The sequence below is a fragment of the Vidua macroura genome, chromosome 2, assembly GCF_024509145.1.
Source record: "Vidua macroura isolate BioBank_ID:100142 chromosome 2, ASM2450914v1, whole genome shotgun sequence".
NCBI lineage: Eukaryota > Metazoa > Chordata > Aves > Passeriformes > Viduidae > Vidua > Vidua macroura.
The window spans coordinates 73564749-73583984 of record NC_071572.1 but is presented as its reverse complement, the minus strand read 5'-3'; the positions used below and the strand labels follow the sequence as shown (position 1 = coordinate 73583984).

The window sequence follows — 19236 nt, the reverse complement described above, 5'->3', positions numbered from 1 at the left end:
AAGTCTTGCTACAGGGAAATGTGAGTGTACAGTGCTCTTTCTTAAAGGCACTCCTTACCCTTTCCATGTTAGCCACGCCACAGCTGACTTTCTCTCTTGCTCTCCCTTATTGGAAGTAGCTGACATCTGGGTAAATACTCTGTTATCTTTCACTGAGGGCTCATGCATCATTTGTTAATTAAATTTCAATCAGAAACAAGTGTGCATGTCTCCCTGGTATACAGACTCAAGCTCCCATCAATATCTGTGTCCAGCATTTGGCTTTTATTCCATCTATTCACAGTCCCTCACCTTTCCTGTCTCAGGTCACTTTGCAAGGTTCTGGAGTTTGCAGGTGCTTAGGAAATTCAAAGGCTTTAGTTTTGAGCTCCTGAATGTGAGACAGCCCTCACCAAAAGACTCCAGGCTCCTCCTCCCCATCTCAGATTTAGCCCTGGATGGCCAAGAATTTGGCACTGAGAGGAGTGGGGTGGTAAGACCTTGTCTTCTTAGTTCTGAGTGAGACAAACACGGTGAGGCAGTGAAGAAAGTTCCTGGTGTCACTGACTTCCACACTGTGTCCTCCCATTTTTCAGCTGCTGGGACACCACAGAGAAGAAAGCTGCACCCCTCCCCATCACTACGGCTCTACCACACTAATACACTTCCCCAGGCCTCTGTGGTCCCGGTCCTCCCGTGACCTGCCAGGCCGTGGTGTGTGACAGTCCACAGGGCCCCGTGCACTCAGAACTCATCTCTGGCCCGTAGCACCTTGGGGTGCTGCTTCCTATCCAAGCCAGGCTTCTGTCTCTGATCTGCAGGCTTGCTTGCATGCCTGGGAGCACGAGGCTCTGAGGAGGATCTGCTGCTGCGATCAGTTCTCTGATGTTTATCTCCATCAGGCTGGTCCTGCTCCACAGACCTCTGCTCCATCAGCTCCTCTGCCTTCACGCGTTCCTGCAGCCATGGAAACAGAAATGATTTGAATCCTCCCTGCTGGGGTCTCGACAAAACACATCCACCTGACCGCTGCAGAGCCAAATCCCCTTTGCAGGACCCATCCCAGGCTGGCCCCTCCACCAGACGCCCTGTCCAAGGGCAACCCCCAGCTGCTGCACTATGCCCTGCCCCAAGGGAAAGCCCAAAAGCTGTTCCTCAGTGAGATTTGATCTCACTTGGAGGTACTTGTATTTGTTCCTCCAGCATGGCCCTTCACCTGCTCAGCATGCTCCTGGGAGTGCGTGTACCAGAGGGCAATGGCGCAGCGCCTTCCACGGCTCACGGCCCACACGCCATGGGGGTTCTCCTTGCCAGAGCTGAAGGCTACCAGCCTCCCACACTTGGGATGCACCTCGGCCTGCCAGGAGAGAGACAAGAGACCGTGAAGCCAGCAGACCCCTGGTCTGGAGTACAGTCCTTCTACAGAGGTGACACTGCCTCTGGGAATGTGGAAGACCAGAGAGCTGCTAGGCATCTTCAGCCAGTTTATGAGCAAGGCAGGCCTTGGAGAGGGACAGAGAGAATCAATGGGACAACAAAGGTCACAGACACCCACAGACTGGAAGAGCCTGGAAAATCTCAGCTAGGAAAGAGTCAAATTCTCCTGTCTGAGATTTGCCTCGATTTCCCTTTAGCTGCCCCTATTTGAATCTGCCACTGCACCAGCACTGGATTGTTTTTGGAGTGGTGGGATCCAATAACCAACCAGTTTCCTCCTGCCCAGACTAAGTCTTGCCCTCAGTCCTCTCTCCCTCTTTTGGCCAGTCCCAGACTTACTGTGACAGTCACAGTGTCCATTTCAGTGAAGAAAAGGCCTCCACCTTGGAAGTCATCATTGAGGTAGAGAATGCCACTGTGGACAAAAAGAAAGAGTACATACGTACGGTGAAGCTTATTCCTCCCAGGTGCTTCCCCACACTCCTTGTCACAGGTTCAAAAGCAAGTAGACCAGTTAGCAGGAGAATCCATCTGAGGGTGTTAAATACAGCAGTGCCTAGCTCAGGGGAGTCCCTGAGCTGCAAGCCACAGGAGGCTGGGAGAGTATGCCAGGGAATTAGCTCTACACACTTGTCCCGTTTTATTTTGGTTTATTCTTAATCCCCTGCAGCATGCATCTATGGCACTGTTGTGACAGCGCCCTGGGCTTGATAGACCTTGTTTCTAACCTGCTGCTTATGTTTCAAGGTTGGGAATAATCCAACTCCTGGAAGAGGAGACTGATCAGCAAAGAAAGCCATGTCTTAACAGCCAAGGAATTTCAGGGTAGCATTAGAATTGGAATGATCAAAAACGGGCCTGGTGCATGTAGAAAAGAAAATTAAACCAAGAAACTTTACTAAAGTTATACAAAAAGAGAAGTAGTGAAGCCACTGTACAGCACAGGTGAACCCACAATCAAATAGGTGAAAGAATGGACCACAAACTGCCCAGGTTCTTCTTGGTATTCAATTAAGCTGATAGAAAACATCAAAGGAACAACAGAGGCTCTTAATTAATAGGACAGAGAGGAAGAAATACAAATGAACATTGTGGTTGCTGAAGCAATGTTAAGGACATAAGGGCAGTGAGAGGATTACCAGCCCTGGAACCCAGGAAGTTGTAGCTCTTCTGCCACAGGGTTTTAATGAGGCTATGAAGCCAGAGTGGTGACATGAGTGGAGAAAAGCAAGGACAGCTCTCACACATCCAAAGGGACAGGAAGGTAGGGATAATGGTTGAAGCATAAACAGTGTTATCCTGACCTCAATAGTCTGCAGGGCTTTAGACTCCATTTCTGAGAAGGGTAATTGGAGGACAAGAAGCAAATGGAAAATGGTCTTAAAATGTAACATGGGGGTACTAAAAGCAGATTGGGCTACCCACATAATGTTTGAAAAAATAGTGCATTTTCCAAGGAAACACTACATGCTCAATCTCAGCAGTTTGGACTGTGGTAAAAGGACTCAGAATAGTGCCATGGGGGAAATTTCTAACAAAAAGAGAAGGTGAAGACGAGCATGAACAGCACACAGGGACCAGTGCACCGCTGGCACCCAAAGGAGCACTGTGCACCTGGAGCAGCATCACTGGAATTCGTGGGCCCCTGGGCCCAATCCTGCTCAATATTATCATTAATGCCCATAGCACAGATTCACAGGAAAGATCCAGGAAGTTTGGAACACAGGGACTTCATTCAAAAGGACACTGTAAGAGCTCAGCCCTTAAGCTGGTTGGGCAGTCACAACTTGAGCTGCAAGAGGACAAGGATACTCCCAAAAATAGCTCAGTGGCATAGATCCTGAGAAGGTATTTTACCATCCATTCAAATGGAAGTCAGAGAACCCAGGGAGCAGTGAAGGGACAGGACAGTTTTCTCACAGGAGGGACAGAGATCTAACTAGTTACATGACAAAGTCTGGTAACTTTGCAATCTGGTTATACCAAGTAAACACTGGTATCCAAAGGGAAACAACTCAATTATAATAGAATTCCCGCTAAGTCCCATATCTTCATGTAGCTGCTTAGAGATTTCTGCTCTGGATACAGCTACCATTCAAAGAAAAGACAAGTAAAATTTCTGGATGCTCAGGGATGAGATGGCAAGAAGGAGGAATCAGCTGTAGTGAACTGACCTCATCTGGCTGCAGTGTGTAACAACTGGCATCACCATTAAACTATATTTCAGGTTCTTTCACAGAGGAGTAACAAAACCTGCCACAGGCTGCAAAAAACATAAACTCTCACATGGAATGGAAAAACCCAAGACAAAGTATTTGCAGTGAATCTTGAGAGAACAGTCACTGAAGTACACTGACTGCTCAAACAAAAGGAATCCAAGGAGCTTGAATATCCCTTTCCTGTAATTCACAGAATTCTGTAAAAGATGGAACTCGACTACAAGAAACAGCCTGTCAAAAGGGCTGGTAGCTGACTGTAATACTGTGGTAGACCCACAAGATAGCAGTTTGATATCATGGTTCTAATCTGTGCAGCCTCCCAGCCTCATTCTGCTCTCTGTTAAAGCTGGCTGTTTGAAGCAAGGAAGGAAAAAGGGCAGGTCTTCCCAGCCCAGGGAAGGTGTTTCACACCTCGTTCTGAAGCTGCTGATGCAGCCTTCTGCCTGATGCTACAGTCCTGGATGGCTCTGAGCCAACCATCACCTGGCTTCTATAAGCTAAGCTCATGCTCTGATGGGGCCAGGGATATCTTCACATGATCTAATGCAGGTGCTCTTACCTGTAGTCCCTGTACACATAGGCAGGAGGTTCTTTCCAGCACTCTTGCCCCTCAGGATCCAAGAGACAATTGTCAGCGTGGACAGGATGACTAAGATCCATGCGACCTTCCTGTTCCCCTGAAAATATACAAAAAGGAATACGGGCATTTTCAGTTTCAAGAAAGAATAAAGCAGAGGGAGAGAGATACAGTGAGAATAACGGGAGGATAGTCTCCTGAGAGCACATGGCTGGGATTGAGGAGACTCTGGGAGACAGGGACTAACAGGATGAAAGGTTCTTTACCGTCTACAGCTCTGCGACACACAAGGTGTGTGAATGAAAAATGGAGTTTCTTTCCAGGAGTAAAATAGGACTCTATGATTTTCCGAGATTTCTCACTAGCCTGCAGAAGCAATTTGGCATCTCTCCATTCCACGTCCCCATTTTGGGCCAGCTACAAGTGGAAAACAAGTCTGTTACAATACTTACAAAGACACTCTAAGAAATGATACACGTACACAGCACAGAAGAAGAGACCTTTGTAAAGTCCTGTGGTCACTCAGGCAAGAAAAGAACACATTTTCTCATTCAATTATAACTCAGGAGTACAACTGTACAGCACAGTAATTATTTCCTTCTCCTTGGCCCATGAAGCTGTAAAGCTGCATAATTTTGGATGTCCCACTACACAAGAGATACTAGGAGACTGAAGTTAGTCTTGAATGAAGAGTCCTAAGATGGCAGGAATATTGGAACACATGACTTAGAAAAACAGGCTGAAAGACTTGGCTTTCTTCTGTCTAGAGAAGAGGAGGCCAAAGGAATATCTAAGTACAGCCTCCTGTCCCCTAAAAGGGGATTACAGAGGAGACAGAGACAGTGTCTCCTCAGAGAGACACACTGAAAAGAGGCAGCAGACAAAAGCTGCAGCAAGGGAAATTTTGGCTAGATATGAAGAAAAATTTCACCCTCACAAGACTGGTACAGCACCAGAAAAGGTGCCCAGAGAGGCTGGAGAATCTCCACCCTTGGAAATGTTCAGAACTTGCCTACACAAAGAATCGAGGGATTTCATCTAGCTTTAGAATTAGATGTGCTGCAAGCTGGAGGTCAGATCAGAGATCTCAAGAGGCTTCTTCTACCTTAATTTATTCTCCAACTCTAAACTAAGCATGTCTGTAGGGCTACCTCACAGGGACAAGCAGTTCCCAAACCGTGCCTCACAGAAGAGAAAGCACTTGTCAAGCCTTCCACATACAACATCCCTGAATGTGATGAGGAGGAAGCAGGTCAGAGGAGACCACAAGTTTTGTGAGGGAGACAGCTCACCCCTGACACCACCCAGAGTGCAATTCATAGAAGAAAACACTCAGGTGGCAAACTCTCTTTCCGGACAATTAAGAAGGCAGTAGACTCACAGATGCATTTTACCTGCATGGCCTTCAAAACAGTTAACCCTTCAAATCTCTCATGTGGGGTGTGAGGCGACCGTCTTGCCCGGTATCCATCTCCTGCTTCCCCTGCTGCCTGGAATAGAAGGATACAGATGACATGCATTAGGCTGCCACCTCTCCTCCATGGAAACCCTACTGCCCTGCCTGCTGAGGAGGAAAGTACACACACAGGAGTTCTTACAGGATCCTGGCCTCACCTTCGTCAGTCGGAGAAGGTCCTTACACTCAGACTCCGTCAGCACTCTGTCGAACACAACCCTCTGGGTTCCATTCATCTGCTGGGAATCCATTGTGACAGCAATACCCTCAAAAGGCAAAGGACCTGTTGAGAAGCAAGCACAGATAGGCATGAGCAGGCTTTGGACAAGAATCCCTCAGACACCAACCCCCAGCCTGGATAAGGAAGTGGAGACACACTATACATTCTCTGAGAAGACAGGACAGTTCCCCAGAAATGCCCGCTCCTCGCAGACCCCTCACATGCTTCAGGGTAACCAGAGCACCAGCTGGGGAAGCTGGCCTACAGCACGTGCTTCAGGAGCCAGCAGAGACTTGGGACTTGCTGGGAGAGCAGCAGGGAGCTGGGAGAAGTTGAGTGCACTGTGGATTGCAGCAGCGGAACAGGTCCAGCCTACTGGAGTGAGGCTCTGGAGAAAAGAAGCAGGTAAACACCTCCATCAACCCTCCTTTGAATCATCAACATCTTATTCAAGAATTATCTCTGGTGAATCTTTCTGCTTTTTTCACCCCAAAGAGAAGCACTGGCTATTAGGTGATGATTTAGCTTTTTGATCTTCAGCCTTTTTTCCCAGCCCCTCTGACCTCTGGATGATGACGAATGCCAAGGCACTCAGGCCCTGAGAAGGCTCAGCTCTCACATGTGCCACAGCAGAGAACCACCTGGGGTCATTTTAAGCAAAGACTCCACGACTGAGTCCTTCAAGAGGCTCTGCATCCACACATAAGAATAGGGGACCAGCAAGAACACAAGACTCTGCACTGCAGCCTGTATCATTTGGCCACAAACCCCTTGGACTTTTGCTTTTCAGGGAAAGACTTGCCCAAGCCACATTGTCTGCTTCCAGTTTCCATTTCCTGGCCCCTCCTTTCATGTCCCTTTCAGAAAAGTGTTGATTGAAGTTGGGCTGGTGGAGCTGAACCAGATTTGGTGTAGACACTGCTGGCACACTGAACAGGGATCTGCATGTCCACGGGCTTGTCACACATTCAGGCTGCTCTCAGCTTCTCCAGCCACAATGCCCTCTGAGTTCGCATGCCAGAGATGTATGCAGTAAGATTTTACAAGATTACACATGCATCAAAGAGGAAGAAAAGAACAGTGAGAAGACTTGCTGAGCCATTCAAGTCAGTCTGCATCTCTGCTAGCATTCCAATGTCTGAGGGTGGAAGACAGCACTTAGCCTGAATAAGTCAGGCTGACTGCATCCAAGACCTCCTTCAAGCTCTTTTACTCACCCCTCTTCTCCCTCTCTTCCACATCCAGAGTTTCCTGCTTTTGCTTCTCCTGATCCTCTCTCAGGAGCAAGGGAAAAAACAGAGACCAGGGCTGTCAGTACAGAGCTATGCCCAACCCCCCTCTGTAGCAGCATGTCACATCCTTCCCGTCCTTTTGTGCCCATTTCTCCACATATTACTGGTCCTTGTACCACTCCTACTTATACTGCAGTCCTAGCTGACATGCCCAATCTTACCTGTGTTTCTCCCTTAGGTTTTCAGGAATCAGCTCATCTGGAGTCCAAAGATCCTGTAAGAAAAAAAGCACAGGTGGTTCAGTACACAGCAAACCTTGCACTGCTTCTCCAGTGAGTATCAGACCAACCACTGTGGTCAGCTTCTCAGGACAGACAAATTGAGCCAATGCACATGGTTACAGCAGCAATTTCAAATTAACTTCAGTCCTGGAGCAGCAGAAAGGCCTTAAAAGATCCACCTCATAAGGACTTGGGAGTCCTCCTCATCAGCATCTGATCCTTTCTGGATCATGGCCAATTAAAGTGAATTCTGACAACTGTGATTGTGAACAATTGGTGAAACCGTGGCAGGAAGATTAAGATGATACTGTTACTTACAGGGTCATTAAAAGTTTCTCCCAGATGCTCCACTGCATAATAAATCAACTTCTTCTCCATCAAAGATCTCTGCACATAATGCTGAATACTCTAAGGAAGCAAAGAGACTGTCAAACAACCACCTCACAAAAGACAACCCCATCCCTGTCCAGGGCAGAAGCCTACCCCATCACACTGCTGTGCCCATTTTTGTCCTGAAGGGACAATTAAAGCCCATTTTTGTCCTGAAAGGGCACTGACTGTGACAGACTAGAAGTAAACTCCAGTTTCTTCAGTCCTGGCCTTGGCACATGTCAGCAGTGAAACACCTTTCTCTTTTTGTCTCTTGGACTGTGATCCTGTCCTGTGGGACAGGGGAGGACCAAAAAGGACAGACCTGGAGTTGCAACTACCTGTCTGGCTGTGACAGCTGCGTCCTCTTCCAGTTCTGTGCGATACTGTTTCATTTTCTCCAACATGGGCTCATCCGTGGGATAGAAGAGCAAGTAGGAAGCAGCACATTCAGCAGCCATTGTCTGGTTCCCAACTTGTGCAGGGACAGAAGAGAACAAACACACATCTCTGGAAGACTTGAGCAGCGAATGTGTACAGGCCAGCAGCACCCAGTGTCCGTGTCAGGATCTGGCAGCTGGCTTACACCAAGTACACATCAACCCCTGCCTAACAGGGCCTCCACCCAGCGATGGGAATGAACCTGGTACGGAACAGGCATGCCTTTAATACTTATTGGGAGCTGGTTTAGAAGAAACAGATTAAAAGTAAGTATCTTTTGAAAGAGAGATGGTCCCACTTCCCTCATGCAACAGACAAGATGAGGGGTCTAGCAGCTTCTTTGAGATACAAGTTTTACCAGTTGTCAGACAGAGGAAGTAAGAAACAGTTGGGTCAGTGTGGAGAGGAGCAGGGTTATGCAAAAGAAGGGCTGAGGAATGTGTGAAAATGACAGAGTGACAGGATGACCAGTGTCATGCCAGGCCATCAGTTCAGCAGGTAGACAGGTAGGGCTGCCTCAGAAGGAGCACCACTGCTGAGGTGAGATGTGTAGCCTATAGGCAGGAAGGGGGAGCCTTGTCTGGAACCATGTACTGAAAAGGAGGGTATAAAATACTCAGCAAATAGTTGGAACAAGGTCCTGAAAAAGTGTGCTGGAGGAAAGACATGGGAACAGCCTCACACCACAGTACCTGGGCAATGAGACAGTAGGAGACCACAAGGGACATCTCCCAAGGTAGCCAAAGACTTGAATAGAGGTTATGGAAAGAGTTAGGGGGCAAATAGAAGTAGAGCTCAGGTCAGTGTGTCATTTTTCCCCATGACATGCTCCCCTCCAGGATCAGAGGCAAAGGACAAGTGTGGGGGTGCCACAACCTGCTGGTTTGTGGCTCTGCTCACCCTGGCTGTAGGCAAACTGCAGCAAATCAAGGTGAGAGGGTATGAAATCTTCTGTGGCAGAAATTCTCCCCGGCTTTGTGGCAATTTCCAGGACGCACTGCTGCCTGCACTTCAAAACCTGAATATAATGGGCTGCAAGAGAGAGGAGCAAGAAAGGCAGTAGCCCACACTTCTTCCAGACAGGAGTGCTGGGTGATGGGATGTGCCCAGTGTGGGGAGCACAGCCTTCCTACCCAACCCTCTGTGCCTCTAACACTACCTGCAATGGCTTCATACAGGCCAGGCTGCATTTTCTCCTCCTCGTCCTCATCCTCCCGAGGCCCTTCACACAGGGCACGACACTCTTCCAGTGCTGACAGGGCCTCTGAGAGTGACTCCTCCAGCCTGGCCACGGCCTGCAGGTACTCATCTGCATCATAGTGCTGCACACCAGTCTCATATGCTTCCTGTGAAGGACAGATCCAGGTCCCTTCATCAGTGTGGGTGACACCAAAGGATACCCTGAGACTTCTGAGTCGCTCATAGGATGGTGCTGACATAAAGGGGCCCGCCTGCTCATGCACAGTCAACCACACAGTGACAGCAAATCCTAGACTAAAGCCAAGTAACTGTCATCAAAAAGTCTCTCCGCCACACGTGCACTGGTTTGTCCTCACCTTGAAGAGAAGGCTGCAGGGAGATCTTCCTGCAGCCTTTCAGACACAAAGGGGTCTGAGCAAGACTTTTGACCAAGGCCTGTAGTGACAGAATAAGGGGCAATGGTATTAAACTGAAAAAGCATTTTGATGGAAGATAAAATATTTGTTGGACTGGAGATAGATACTTTGATGATGACTGTAGGAGACACTGAAGCAGGTTGCCCAGAGAAGCCGTGGATGTCCCATCCCTCAAAGTGTTCCAAGGACAGGATGGATGGGGCTTTGAGCAATGTGATCTAGTGGAAGGTATCCCTGCCTATGGCAAGGGACTTGGATTAGGCAATCATTAAAGGTTCTTTCCAGGCTAAATCTCTCTATGATTCTGTGTATCGGGGCCTGTCTCAAGCCATGGCCTTTGTGTAGGAACAGATCAGGGTCCCAGACCAGTCCCTATGGTGGAATAAAAGCTGCTCATGCATGGCTCTGCACTGAGCCCTCACCCAGTGTGGCGTGGCCTCCAGGTCCTGGAAGCTGTCTGACTTCACCCCTGACATACGCCGGTACTTCTCGATGTCCTCCCGCATTTGGAGGTGCTGGGGATTAGCGACGAAGAAGGTGTGAGCGGCAGACACGGCCTGATCCAGCTTCTTCAGCTGTAGAGAAAAGGCAGCAGTGCCTGTCATGCTTCCTGCAGGTCTCTGCTGTTCAAAGCCACCCCTCACCCCAGCTGCTTCCTGGGTTCACAGAATCATAGAATTACAGAATGGGTCAGATTGGAAGAGACCATAGTGGGTCATCTGCTCCAGCCTCCCTGCACAAGTAGGGTCGTCCTACAGCACACGGCAACAGATTGCATCCAGATGGTTTTGGAATGTCTCCGGTGAGGGAGATTCCCTCTGCTCTGGGCAATCTGTTCCAGTGCATGGTCACCCGCATAGTAAAGTTCTTCCTAATATTCCACCTAAAGGAAGAACTTCTTGTGCATCAGTTTCTGCCTGTTCCCTCTTGTAGTGACTGGCACCCGTGAGAAGAAACTGGCTCCACTCCCTTGGCAACCCCCTTGTAGATATTTATGCGCATCAATAAGGCTCCCTCTCGGTTGTCTCTTCTCGAGGCTGAAGGAAAGGCGCTCACTCCCCCGGCTGCCCGACGACCCTCCAGGACAGCCATGCCACGCCGGCCCCCTGCCGCTCATGACGGCACCCCGGGAGGTGGCAACTCCCACGCCGCTGGGGCGAGCCCGCCCCCGGGGCCGGTGCCCACCTGGAAGAAGGCCACCTGGAGGTAGTTGTAGGGCTCCCTGCGCTCGAAGTCGCGGCGCACGGCGCGGCTGGCGCGGTGCGCGGAGGGCGCGGGGCGCAGCCGCCGCCGCAGGCAGCGCTGCAGGCACCCAGCGCGCTGCAGCACCGGCCCGAGCAGCGCGGCCTCCCAGCGCCCGGGCCCGCCGGGGAAGGGCTCCTCCCGGGCGCAGGCGGCGCGGCAGGCGCGGCGGGCGGCCCGCAGCCCCGCGTAGCTGTGCAGGGCGCGCTGCAGCAGCTCGGCCGCCCGCGCCCAGTCCCGCGCCAGGTACGCCCGCACCCCGTCCGCGTACAGCAGGTCGAACGGCACCAGCCGGCCCGGCGACGTGGCGGCCGCGGCGGCGGCGAGGAGGCTGAGGCACAGCAGCGAGGCCATGGCTCCGGGAGGAGAAGACGCAGGAAAAGGAGAAGGGGTCCGGGGCGGGCGAGCGTCCTAGCGGGCCCCGGGCTCGGCCCACCCCGGGGGCGGCGCCGGTCCGGGGCCGCGGTGGGCGGGAAGGCTCGGCCCAGGTCCTGCCGCGCCGGCCGAGAGCCGCCGTTGCCTCGGGGGCTCCCGGTGCTGCTGCCGCTGTGTTTGACGTGACCCCAGGTCCGGGCGGCAGCACCAGCGCGAACCCCCCATTTGGGGTGGGTCACCCAAACGCCTCCAAGTACGCCTCTCCTTGGAGTCACGCTTGGACACTTCATACTCCCATCACAAGGAGAACTAACTCCTTAGGGGGTGAAGCGCTACCTATCTCCCTCTGACACTGCCAAATCTTTGCCCTTGGCTGGAACTACAGCCAGCACCAGCCAGAAGGTCCATCTCCCACACACTAGTCTTGCACCTCCCTGCCAAGAGTCGTGTCTGGGGCAGGAACCTGCTCCAGACCTCAACACTCCCAGCTTTGCTGGTGTGGGCAGTTGAGAGGCACTTCCCCCAGAAGCCTCTGTCAACTTTCCTGTTTGGCTGAGGAGTTCGGGCCATCTGAAGTTTCACACAAAGTTTGCACTGGAATCAACAGTTTGTACTAGTGAAATAAGATGCTAAGGGTCAAGATCTTCTTGGAGTGAATTTAATTCTTTCCAAGCCTGGAGTTACCTCAAAGCAAAACCTTTTGTTGAGCAATGTTGGAAACCTGAGGCCTCCTGCTTAGCACCACATCTGAAATGGGCAAAGACCTTTCACCCAGTCTCCCATGACAACTCCTCTAAGGGCATCATTCCTGTTCCTTGGCTGCTAAGCATCTGCTGCCTTTCAGGGAAACTGACAAGAAAGGATGAAGAGGGAGGAAAGGAGCCTCGCACATTTTGCATTTCCCTTCCAGAAGCCTGTGAAGCTTCATTAAACACCGGGCCAATCATTTTGTTTCTATGGAAACAAAATTATTACTAATATAGTATTTTAAAAACAGACACACGATTGACACTCCAAATATAGAATTTTAATACCATTCTGCGCCTGCCTTGTCTCTTAGGGCAGAGCGGATGCGAGGGTGGAGTTCACAAAGGGACGGGACTGGCAAGGGTGCCAAGTGGCGGTGGCAGCAGTGGATGTGTTTGTAACCTGAGAGCAGGCACAGGCTGTCTGTTGTCCGTTGTGCTCCCTTCTGTGGATCTGTCCCACTTCTTTTTCCCCCACCAGCATGGGGTGCCATGTTTTCTGCCTGCTGGCGAGAAAGATGAGAATGCAAATTAGTGATTGGGTCCTGGGACAAAGGGAACGCTTGAAGTTTTATTTAAAAACTGTGATGGCACTGAATGTTTTTGATGCTGTCTCTCATAGTTTGGGGTCCTGGAAGGTCTGTGGCTCGCAGGCCTCTGGGGTCCTTCCACATGGCGCCCGCTCTCCATCCTGCAGATGCCAGACTTCACTGCCAAGCACGGAGCAGCGCCGTGGCCGGTCGGAATTCTCCTCCTCCCTGCTGCCGAGGGAGAGGCGGCGGTCGCGGCGTGATGCGAGCAGGAGACGGGAGTGCCGTGGGCTGCAGGCTGGGGTGGGTTGTGGCGTCTCGTCGATGAACGTGGTGATTTCATCTCGGAAGAAGCAGGCGCTGGAGCTGGAGCCCCGGGGCAACAGCCCCCCCTCCAAAAATTGCCTTAGGGTCGTCAGCTCGTCTTCTGGGGGCCGCCGGCGGTGCTGGTAGTCATGCAGCTGGGGAGGCAAGAAACCAGGGCCTCCAGGCTTGCGGGGGGTGGAAATGCGGATGTCGTCAGATGAAGACCACTTGTGTAGGAAGGATGGAGCAGAGCGGTGGGCGGAGAAGATGTTAGTCTCATCATGTGACATTCTCCGTGAGATAGGGACCTGGAAAACAGAGAAGGGGGCAGGTGATGGAAGACTTGAAGAGTCAGAACAGGAAGGGAATAGCTGAGGTTCTCAGAGAAGAGAGTCAAGAGGACACAAAGGTGTGGGAAACTGACAGAGAAGGAAGTGGGTTGTGGGGCTGCCCCGCTAGCTCTTGGCTCACCTGCAGGTAATGCACCTTGTCCTGGGGCAACAACATGTGGTGCATGGGCAGCAGCTTGATGTCCCGAGAGTCCCGCTTCGCAGCTGCGGCGCCGTTCGCATCGAATCTCACTTTGCAGATCCTGCCATCACCATAATCATCACACACACCATCTGTTGGCAAAGACAAGAACGGCAGTCAACACTTTTCAGTCAGAAGAGGAGCATTATCAGGGCACCTGGACACCATCCTAATGCTTATCTGACTTGTGCTGTCCTACTTGCAGCCCTGAGGGCTCACCTCTGAACAAGGACCTTGTCTTTCTGCTTGCAGCAGCACTAAAGCACCCACACAGTGCCCTATTTCTTCTGTCTTGCCTTTGAATTGCTCACTGCCAGGTCTCTTGGACCCTTGAATGAGCGAGTTGGGCTGAGGCCCAGCATGTCACTTTGGTTGTGGTTTGGCAAGCCACACACAATGTATCTATGCTTGCAACTAGTGAGGAGGATGCTGCACTAATGCTTCCTGGATGCTAGTCCTAAGGCTGTGAGTGGCAGAGCCTTCCACAGAATAAATTTTCTTGTGGTTGCTGACTTCAAGCTGTAACATGAATGTCACTGAGCCACCCGCAACACCACAAGATCCTTTCCCCAAAGATCCCCTCTTTCCTCCGTAGTCTTTTGGGGAGGTTGGTTAGTGAAGAAAGGAGACTGTGGGCTGGTGAGGAGCTTACCATCCTCTGTGTCTTCCTCAGACATGATAGCCACACACTGCTCCCACACGGTGCGGAGATCTGCTCGGTAGCGCTCGCAGGACCAGATGAAAGAGGGGAGCAGCAAGGTCTGCACCATGGAACACCAGAGCACAGCCAGAACCATCCAGGTGGGGGCCGTATCATAGCGCAGGCTGAAAAAGCTCACGACCTTTAAGGTAAGAAAAAGCAACAATGCCAAGGAGACAGAAGTAGGGAGAAAGGTAACAATTCTGTAGTAGAACATAATTTGTCTCGAAAGGATTCATCAAGTAATTACCCTGTGTCCCTTTGAAAAACTGCTCCTGGGGTCTTGCCCCAGGTTTGCTGGACCATATTCCAAGTTGTCATATCTTTACCTTGAGACCTGGTGCTAACATCCGTTCTTCCTGTGCTCATTACCAGCTGGAGCTAAATAGGTGCTAACAAAGGACACAGCCGCTGGGGAAAAAAATAATCTGTGACTCAGCCTCTCCCCTTTTAAGGGTTCTTTTTGAGAACTTCTCCAGCTCTCCAATTTTGCACAGAATCAACCGGCTAGCCAAAACCTGAATGCCGCCTACAGCCATAGAAGCAGAAGGAAAAAGACAACTGGATGCATCAGCTGTTAAAGCTGGTATATCAGTCCTCCAGAAGCAAACTGGAGAAATAGAAATCTCATTGTTTTTACAAGTAAGTTTGCAGAATAATTTCCTCTCCTCTTAGCCACTTAAAACTGTGTTCCACAGTGGTTTTAGCTGTGTGGTGTGTATTCCCCAGACTTAGACTTAAGAAAATGCTGCTGCGGAAGGATGAGAGAATTACTGCAATCTTTTTAAAACCACCGCTCAGAATAACACAGATTCAGATGCAGCAGTTCTGCGGCTGGTGGGACAGGAGAGATCCCTCTCTAAAACTTGAGAGAAAAGCAAATCTACTTTAACTGCAGACTCTGAAGGGAAACAGAATACTGGATACTTACCAAGATAGGCACCCCAGTGAGCGTGTCGTACAGGAAGACAATGGCGCTTATGAGGTTGGTCATCTGCAAGGAGGTCTTGGCTGACTCGGAGCCATCCAGTGAAGACCTCCTTTTGCCTCGTACATCCTCCACCACAATGGCTGGCACATTGAAAGTGGTGTGTGCTGATGAAGAGCAGGATGACGCTTCTTCCGCTCTCTGATGGTGGCACCGCCGGCGTCTTCTGTGTGCCCACAGGGTTTGGTAGAAGGTGATACCCACGCACACCAAGCCCATGACGATTCCTCCGAGCAGCAGGAGGCTAAAGCAGACACCGAAGCCCAGCCCTATTTTGCTGACAATGAACTGGCAGCCACGGGCATAGTAGCGCTCGCCGTTGTTGTGCCAGCCGATGGAGGGCAGGGTGGAGAGGATGAATGACACCATCCAGATCCCCATGACTGCGTGCAGAGCCTGCTTCTTGGCATTGCTCAGGCGGTAGTTGACTGGCCACCTCACCATCCACATCCGGTGGTAGGAGAGTGAGGCCACTGTGAAGCAGGTAGCCAGTGCCAGGGTGTAGTACGTGGAGACAAAGACCTTGCAGATGCTTTCATTCCAGTCGTAGTCCGAGGACTCACGCCGCAGCTGCACCACGGCATAGGTGGTGAGGGGTACTGCTGCCATAAGGATGTGTGTGCCAGCAAGGAAGCACAGCAGCAGCTCCAGAGGCTTGTGTTTCTGTTGTTTGGCCGTGATGCTGAGGATAATCCAAGAGTTGGCTAACAGAGCTAACATCCCACATGCCAGCCACCACAGTGAGTTGTTGTGCAAGGTGGACTCTGATTCAGAGTCCCCCATGCTGCCAACCCTGCTAGACTGCACCCTGCCTCTGCTTCTGGGATATTATAAGAGGGTGAGTGGGACTCTGCGCTGGGGGAGCCACGTCTCTCCTCATCTGCTGCTGCAATGTGAGTTGTTTGCACGCTGGAAGGGTTTCTCAAGGCATTGCCACCAGGTGCCAGGCAGAACAGCCGTCAACTCTGTCTCGCTTCCAGTCTTCCCTTTCCCTCCTATTTGATTATATTTCTTTCCCTTGTTCTAACTTTTTCATCTGTTTTTTTTCCCTTGTTCTCTTTCTTTTTCTTTCTTCCACCTTTTTTCTCTCTCATGAACACTTGCCAGTGCTTCTTCCCTCACTCGCTCGGGCTAACTTTTTTTTTTTCCTCCCCATCTATTACATCCCTCTCCTCCACTCTTCTCTCAGATAAAAAGCTCTCTTTACTTCATGTGCCCACCAGACAACTTCTGACTCAGAGGCCACCTTCTGCTGGGACTGGTGAAGGCCACACACAAACAGGGATTTCCAGGGACTCCAAACAGTTTGGCAGAACCAAGTGCCTGCTTCCCAGTGTCCTAGGGAATGAGGAGCTAGGCAAGAGTTTCAGAGGTGACAGGAAAAAGAGCAAAGGTCCTGACAAAAAAGTGAGGGTGGTGCATACACTGTGCGTAATTCCTGTCTCACCAAATGCCACTGCGCTCGTGGCCAGGTAGAGGTTCTTGCCAAGGCTGTCAGAGAGCTATCAACAAAGAGGGAAGGGTGAGAAACAAGATTCAAAAGGCTCCCTACCCAAGACCTCACTGGACTCTAACTACATTGTCCTTTTTGCTGTTCTCTTTTTGCTGGTCTTTAAAGCTTTCCTGCACAGGGCACAGCTGGCAAACAATACAGAGATGGCAGGGAGGGGAAGATCCTTTTCAAAGGTTCCCTTGGAGATTCAGGGCATGAGTTTCACTGTAGAAGAGAGAAAAGAGAAAAAGTAATTTAAGATCATTCTATCCTCCCAGATCTCTCCCTCTCTCTCTCCTTGCCCACACTAACACCTTGTCATGATTTAGACAGTGTGGAGCATTCCCTGTGTCTTTCAGGGAACAGAAGAGCCATATTTGCACCAGTCTCCACACAGCTCAGGCTGGGCTCTAGTCCCCACCAACTCAATCCAGTGCTGCTGAGACACACCATGCTCCCTGCCCTTCCAGTCCTAGGCTCCCTACCCAAAGTGTTACTAATGCCATTTCTGGCATAGAAGATCTGATCTGCATCATCCCTTGCAATTCCAGCCCTGCCATCTCCATGCATGTGCTGCTACACCCCTTGTTTCAGATGTACAGCTCCCACAGCTCCAACAGTCTTTGGACCTCAGCTTCTCTCTGCCAGTGATCTGGTTTTTAACCTGCTGCTCCCATGCATGGGTGCATTCCACCATTACAATAGAACCCTGCCATTCCGCATTCTTGATACACAAGTCTTTCAGCCACATGTTTCTGCTGGAGCCGTTCTGGTCTCCAGAGACCCCCGACAGTCACAAACCTAGGGAACAAGACTATTAACCTATTCCTGAGACTACTTATCTTTGCCTTCCCTGGTCCTACCAGCTCAGACCTCCTTCTCCCCACAGGGGACACCCAAGCAGTATATTCCAGGAAGGTACAGGCCTGCTCTGTGCCTTGACTATATGGATGGCTCAGTACCCAAGCCTGAGCTAATGGCTGAGTTCCCACGCCCCCCTTCTTCCTGCTTCTCCATTATTTTCTCACCTTCTCTGTGACCACCTGAGGCTTTGCCTCCTTTCCTCCCTGCTTGGAGCAGTTTGCCATGACTGGACTGGCAATGGCCCCATTCTAGTCTGTTTCATCTTTTTCCCCCCACTATCACCACTCTTGCAGTTAGGCCTGTGGCCTCTGGAGACAGTTACCGAACTACCCGTCTCTGATAATCCCAGGGGAATGAATTTCCTTGCAGCTTCTCCTTCTGCCGCCCTTCCCTTCCCTTGTGGGTCAGCAGCTTGTTCTGCTGGCCCACACTGATCCCTCGATGAGGCTGGAATCCTCCTGCTTCTGCTGGCTCTGGGGCTCAATTCTGCTTCAAGCTGTGGTCCTCCCGCTCGCAGAGACCAGAGTGCCCCAGAGCTAGCGCAGGATGCCCAGGTCGGGGAAACCCATCCTCACCTGAGCACGCTCCCTGGGTGCACCCCACCGCCCATCCCACCAGCGGGGGAGAGCACAGGAGACGCTCGCGGGGCTGCTGATGCAGGGGGAGGCGAGGGAGTGGGCTCGCAGGGGAAGGTGACCCAGAATGATTGCAAAGAAGCGCGGAGAAAGCCGGGGTGCCGGGAGACGCGGCCGGCCGGGCCGAGGTGCGCCGCTGCCCCGCTGCCCCCTCCCTTCGCCCCCCGCTCGGCAGCCCGGCCACGGCGGGGGTCCGGCCGCCCCGAGCCTCGCCCGGCGGCGGCGGAGCGCAGCGGCTCGGCCGGGGCTGGGCTGGGCGGGGGCCGCGGGGCGCCCCGGGGCGCGGCCGTGCCCGGCGGCGGCGGCGCCGCCCTGCGCCCGGCGGAGCGGGGGCCGCCGGCGGCGGAGCGGGGGCCGATCGCGGCGGCGGCGGCGGCGGCGGGGGCCGGGGGGACCCATCTTACCTCTCGCCGGAGCAAGCGCTGCCATGGCGACGGGCGCCCCGCGCGGCTGTGCGCGCCTCTGCCCGGTGTGCCGGCCCCCGGCCCCGGCCGCCGCCGCAGCTCCGGCCGCCGCAGGCAGCCGCCCCGGCCCCGCGCTCCGGCCACCGCCGGGCGGGGCTCGGCGAGGGGCGAGGGGCGGGGAGCGCCGGCGGGGGACGGCGGCGGGAGCACCGCCGGGCCGAGCAGCCAGGGGGCGGGACGGGCGGACGGGCGCGGGAGCCGCCGCCCCGGCACCGGCCCCCGCCCCGGCACCGGCCCCTCCGCTACTCCCGACGGGCCGCGGCGACGGGGCGGGTTGCGCCCGGCCGTGCTCCCCGAGCCGGGCTTGGACATGGCCCAGGCACGGCGGCTCCCCGTCGTGTGCAGCCCTCCTGCCCCACGGGCCGACACGGCCGCCCCCACAGTGTCACTCGCAGGACAAGGAGGCGCCGGCTCCCTTTCCCAAAGAGGGATGTGAGGAGGCACCCAGGCCGTACGAGGTGTGGGGGGGATGGCTGCGAAGCGAGGAGAAAGGCAAAGAGCTGGTGCTGCAAAGGGTGCTTGGAGGGCAAGGTGCC

The 19236-nt window shown here is 52.6% G+C and overlaps 2 protein-coding genes across 4 annotated transcripts; both read right to left on the bottom strand.

Moving 5' to 3' along the window:
* Positions 1 to 243: 243 nt before the first annotated feature.
* Positions 244 to 11492, bottom strand: P3H3 (prolyl 3-hydroxylase 3). Of its 2 annotated transcripts, XM_053970492.1 has the most exons (15): positions 11013 to 11492; positions 10250 to 10402; positions 9371 to 9557; positions 9112 to 9243; positions 8112 to 8245; positions 7720 to 7809; positions 7342 to 7394; positions 7106 to 7164; positions 5827 to 5951; positions 5607 to 5702; positions 4479 to 4629; positions 4195 to 4312; positions 1756 to 1831; positions 1196 to 1336; positions 244 to 936 (listed from the first exon to the last, which is right to left on the bottom strand). In XM_053970492.1, exons 1-15 carry the CDS (start codon positions 11421 to 11423, stop codon positions 724 to 726), a joined length of 2139 nt encoding a protein of 712 aa, XP_053826467.1. In that variant the 5' UTR covers positions 11424 to 11492; the 3' UTR covers positions 244 to 723. The 2 variants fall into 2 exon arrangements, with proteins under 2 accessions (XP_053826467.1, XP_053826468.1); XM_053970493.1 differs by lacking the exon at positions 1196 to 1336.
* A 957-nt stretch (positions 11493 to 12449) lies between these two features.
* On the bottom strand, positions 12450 to 18749 carry GPR162 (G protein-coupled receptor 162). Of its 2 annotated transcripts, none has more exons than XM_053970494.1 (5): positions 18641 to 18749; positions 15189 to 16962; positions 14210 to 14399; positions 13498 to 13649; positions 12450 to 13334 (listed from the first exon to the last, which is right to left on the bottom strand). In XM_053970494.1, the coding sequence occupies exons 2-5, from the start codon at positions 16026 to 16028 to the stop codon at positions 12807 to 12809; spliced, it is 1710 nt and encodes a 569-aa protein (XP_053826469.1). In that variant the 5' UTR covers positions 16029 to 16962; positions 18641 to 18749; the 3' UTR covers positions 12450 to 12806. The 2 variants fall into 2 exon arrangements, with proteins under 2 accessions (XP_053826469.1, XP_053826471.1); XM_053970496.1 differs by lacking the exon at positions 18641 to 18749 and adding an exon at positions 18177 to 18419.
* Between the last annotated feature and the right edge of the window lie 487 nt (positions 18750 to 19236).

Coding starts and splice junctions, on each gene's coding strand:
- P3H3 (XM_053970492.1), bottom strand. CDS start 11,423: ATGGCCTCGCTGCTGTGCCTCAGCCTCCTCGCCGCCGCCGCGGCCGCC. Junction 9,244..9,370: donor CCTGTATGAAGCCATTGCAG/GTAGTGTTAGAG, acceptor TCTCTCTTGCAG/CCCATTATATTCAGGTTTTG. Junction 1,337..1,755: donor TGGACACTGTGACTGTCACA/GTAAGTCTGGGA, acceptor CTCTCCTGGCAG/GCCGAGGTGCATCCCAAGTG.
- GPR162 (XM_053970494.1), bottom strand. CDS start 16,028: ATGGGGGACTCTGAATCAGAGTCCACCTTGCACAACAACTCACTGTGG. Junction 14,400..15,188: donor TCACTGGGGTGCCTATCTTG/GTAAGTATCCAG, acceptor CTTACCTTAAAG/GTCGTGAGCTTTTTCAGCCT. Junction 13,650..14,209: donor TGAGGAAGACACAGAGGATG/GTAAGCTCCTCA, acceptor CTTTGCCAACAG/ATGGTGTGTGTGATGATTAT.